Consider the following 4,437-nt stretch of genomic DNA (forward strand, 5'->3'; position numbering starts at 1 on the left):
GAAAGGGCTGTGAATCGACGAATGAATGAAAAGCAAATGGTAATCAAACGGTCATGAAGCAATCACAGAAGGGTCACGAGAATCACAGAATCCCTTAGGTTGGAAAAGACCCTTATGATCACGGAGCCCAGCCGTTGACATGGACGACGCTGCCAAGGGCACCGCTAAGCCATGTCCCCAGGTGCCACGGCTACACGTCTCTTAAATTCCTCCAGGGATGGTGACTCAAGCCCTTCCCTGGGCAGCCCGTTGCGGTGCTTGGCAAAACTCGCCCCATCGACCCGGCCTGGGCAGATGCCTCTGTAGAGCCTCCCGACCCTCAAACGGACCAAACCGCCGCCGAAGCTGCCCCGCAGCCATTTGCACTTTCCCTGCCCACCAAGGACGGGCTCACACTGTCTCTGAAAGGCAGTTTATTGCCACGGAGGAAGGCAGGCCATTTGCGCCGTGAGTCCCCAGCTCGCGCTGCCGCTGCTTTTCCTTCTGGAGGCAGCACGTCACCAAAGCGCTAAGGACGACTTCGGGAGATGACGACGTTGGGCCACCTGCGACACTGAGGTGCCGTCCTGAGGCCCCGTGCTGTGCCCCGGCCACGCGCCGCGTCGGAGCGGAAGGGTTGTGCGAGCCCAGGCCGGGCTCCAAGGTGGCTTCTGTCCCCTGGAGCCGGGAGCCCAGGGCCGGCGGCAGCCCTGCAGGTGCAGAGGGGAAGGATCCCCTTCCCCGACCTGCCGGCAGCGCTCCCCATGCCGAGGGCAGGAGCAGAGCCGCAGCCTGGGCCAGGGCTGGAGCCCTGGGCTCGCACGGCCTGACCAGCACCGTTGGGCCAACAGTGCCACCCTCGACGGCTGCCCCGCGGGACCTGCCTTTCGGCTCTGCGCTGGCTGCAGGAGCAGCCGCCCCGCTCCCGGGGGTGCCGAGGGCTCGGGCCCCCGCCTCGGCACTTCGCACCCACCCCTGTGAGGCGGCGGCCGGCTCCGAGGGGCTGGCACGTTCCTGAGGGCGTCCCTGCCCGTCATTGGGGTGCATCCAGGCCAACGGTGCTGATGTCACTGTGGCCACTGTGACCCGCGGGGGACAAGCCTACATAAAGCATCGCTGGGCTCAGGCTGTGCCTCAGTGCGACCTGGTGAGGTGAGGGGAGGGCAGGGGTGGACGGGGCTCGTGCGGGGCTGCCGAGGGAGGAGGGCGGTCCCGTGCCTGGGGACGCTGGGCCTCTGCTGCAAGCTGACCCGCGCCCTGCTTCTCCCCCAAAGTCAGCCGAGGAGCACTTGGGAGAGACACCCCAGCACTGCGGGGACAGCGACTCTCCCAGCACTCACTGTTGATGGGTGAGATGACTGCGAGGAAGCAGGAGGCCGCCGACTTGATGGAGCCAGGTGAGAGCAAAGCATCCCTCCTGCAGCATAGCAGAGGGGCTGTCGGGGCGCTCAGCGTGGGGCCGAGAGCGGTGGCAGGGGCAGGCAGGAGCTCCCCAAGCGCCCCGGGACAGGGCCCCTCGGTGCTGCAGCCAGCGGGGCCCAGGCTGGGCCGTGGGCACCTGCTGCTGGGACACCCGTGCCTGCAAGGCCAGCCCTCAGGGACGCTTGTCCCCGGCCCTGCAGAGGTGAGCTGCTCATTCCCGCTGTCGTTTGCTCTCTCCCCTCCAGCATGCATGCTGTGTGGCCGGGCAGAGGCTGACCCGGACATCTACGGGGAGAAACTGCAGAAGCAAGGGATCTGCGCCCACGTCTTTTGCCTGGTGAGTGCCCCCGGGACTCCCTCCAGCTTGCCGACAGGCAGCCCCGGCCACGCTCTCCTTCTCATCCATCACCTCCTCATCTCCTCTCTCCTGCGCAGTTTTTTGCCAACGGCCTCGTCCGGCAACAGGTCAACAACGTGGGCCTGATGGGATTCCCCTTGGAAGATATTCGCTGTACAGTCGAGCATGCAGCGCAGAAGGTGAGAACCGGACAAGCTCAGGGAGATCTGTGGTGCCACGGGAGCGGTGTGGGAGCTTAGCCCAGACCCTAAGAAAGAAATCCCAGCCCTTCCAAGCAGCTCTGGGACAAAAGTCTCGCACCCAGCAGCTCCACAGAGCCTCCACCCAGACCCAGCACAGGAGCCTCGTACGCCGGTCGCATCCGCGGGCTCTGACCCAGCAGTGGGGCCGCATCCTGCGCCCTGCCCGGAGGCGTGGGGCTGGCTGTGGAGGCCCTGAGGCTGCCGCTGATGGGGGCTGCTCTGCTCTTTCCAGCGCTGCTTCGTCTGTGGCGAGAGCGGGGCCGCCATCACCTGCTGCCAGGAGGGCTGCGACCGCAGCTTCCACCTCCCCTGCGCCGTGGAGGGGGAATGCGTCACGCAGTTCCGTACTCAGTACAGGTACCTCCTCTCCCCTTCTTGCCGCCACCGGGGAAGGACCCAGCCATTCCCACCTCCTCACCCTTCCTTTTCCTCGTGCCTCCCCAGGTCCTTCTGCTGGCAGCACCGCCCAGAGCAGGCAGTGGAGGCGGCTCCGGGGGAGAACACCGCCTGCCTCATCTGCCTGGACCCTGTTGAGGACAGGAAGTCCTACGGCACCATGGTGTGCCCAGCGTGCAAATACGCCTGGTTCCACAGGGCCTGCATCCAGGTAGGAGCCCTTCCCTCGCCCACGGGGTGGGCACGGCGGGCGCCCAGCAGCACCAAGGCCTCACGCCTGCTCCTCATGTTTCCCCTGCAGGGACAGGCTGTGTGCGCCGGCATTTGCTTCCAGTGCCCTGTCTGTAGAGATAGGCGTGCATTTATCACGGAGATGCTCACCATGGGCATCCGAATCCCATTCAGGTTGGTGTCCTGCCCGCCCCACCAGACAGGAGGGTGCCAGCGTTGTGCCGTGCCAGGGACTGCCCCTGCGCTCCCGGCCCTCCGCGCTCTCCCCTCAGCCTGGGCTTCAGCTTCACGCAGGAGTCAGAAAGCAGGCAGGGGGGGAAGAGCAGGGACGCCCTGCATCTGCCTTATGCCGGGGCAGCAGGGGCTCAGCAATTTTCCCTTGTGTTTCAGATCCCCAGCATGGGAGAAGGAGCCTGCAGATGCAGCACCAAATGAGAGGCACAGCCGCTGCAATGCCCGTGAGTGCCTTTGCCCAGGAGGCAGGCAGCACACAGAGCAACAGGGGTAAGTTGCCCGAGCGGCACACCAGGCTCTGCCCAGGATCTCTGTCTCGCCAAGGGCTCGAAGCGGAGGGACGGAGAACAAGAGCTCTGCCGGACAATCCCGTGCTGTGGTCACTTTGTCCTCACAGCCACGCACCCGTTTGTTTCCCCAGGCCCTGGCAACTGCTCCTGTGCTGCTCCTGCGCTGCCGAGGGCACCCACAGACGCTGCTCCCACTTGGGGACCGACACGGCCATATGGGAGTGTGACAGCTGTGCTGGCCTGGGCACCGGTAAGAGGCAAAGCACCCGGGTGCCCCCGGGCGAGGCCTGGCAGCAGGTGCCCATTCTGGGCTTGGCAGAGCCCCTCTGCTCCAGGGGGGCTGGGGGCACCGCTCTGGCCTCTCCTGCCGTGGGCCTGGGGGGCCGTGCCCGTGACCTTCCTGCTTCCCCTTACAGCCTCCAGTGGCAGCTCGGAGGTCGCGGGTCCCATCACGGAGAGCCAGTCAGGATCGGGGCCGTCCCACAGCTCTCCAGCACCAGAGACCAGCAGCCCCAGCACAAGCAGCATGGTGGCATTGGGGTCCTCCACCAGCTTCACAGAACCGGAGAGCAGCAGCCCCAGCAGCACTGGTCTCCAGGCAACATCGGGGCTGTCCCAAGGCTCCCCAGTGCCTGAAAGCAGCAGCTGCTCCAGCCCACCTGGGCCCGACCGCGTGCGAGACCGCTCTCGCTCGCGGCGTCGGGCCCAAAAGCCCTACAGCCGGCGCACAAGACGCCGTGGCAGGAGCCGCGCACCAGCACCCAGGGCTGAGAGCAGCAGCCCCGCACAGTCGGTGCCGGGATGCTCCCGTGGCTCCCCGGTACCCGAGACCGGCAGCCCCAGCACCGCCAGCCAGCTGCCAGCGGGGTCCTCCCCCAGCTCTGCAGGGCTCCAGAGCAGCCGCCGCCCCAGCCGCCCCGGGCCCGTGCGGGGACGAGACCGTTCCCACTTACGACGTCGGGCCCAGAACCCTTACAGCCGGCCCGGACGCTGACGCGCGACCAGCCCTGCGCCGGCCCTGCCTGCTGGCCCTGATCCCCCTCCACCGCTCCAATAAAGTTGGCCGTTAATCTCTGCCCTGGGAGATTCCACGCTCCTTTGTTGGCTTCCACCTCCCCTCCCTTTCCCGAGGGGCAGCATTAGGGGCTGGGCCCACAGGGTTGTCTTCTCCCCGGGGCTCGGCAGCACCTTCCCCAGACCTCCCTCCTCGCGGGCTGGCCTTGGCCGGCTGCCCAGCGCCATGGCCGTGGGCTTCGGGCCTCGCTGGCCCCACAGCCTGCTCCGC

At 66.8% G+C, this 4,437-nt stretch overlaps 1 protein-coding gene across 1 annotated transcript; it reads left to right on the forward strand.

Moving 5' to 3' along the window:
• Window positions 1–1,354: 1,354 nt before the first annotated feature.
• Window positions 1,355–4,146, forward strand: LOC122154274 (PHD finger protein 7-like). The gene is made up of 9 exons (XM_042801623.1): window positions 1,355–1,376; window positions 1,647–1,738; window positions 1,837–1,938; window positions 2,234–2,358; window positions 2,446–2,608; window positions 2,699–2,802; window positions 3,019–3,132; window positions 3,284–3,402; window positions 3,569–4,146. The coding sequence occupies exons 1-9, from the start codon at window positions 1,367–1,369 to the stop codon at window positions 4,144–4,146; spliced, it is 1,407 nt and encodes a 468-aa protein (XP_042657557.1). The 5' UTR covers window positions 1,355–1,366.
• The last annotated feature ends 291 nt before the right edge of the window (window positions 4,147–4,437 follow it).

This window comes from Tyto alba, unplaced genomic scaffold (assembly GCF_018691265.1).
Source record: "Tyto alba isolate M040663 unplaced genomic scaffold, T.alba_DEE_v4.0 Super-Scaffold_36, whole genome shotgun sequence".
Taxonomy (NCBI): domain Eukaryota; kingdom Metazoa; phylum Chordata; class Aves; order Strigiformes; family Tytonidae; genus Tyto; species Tyto alba.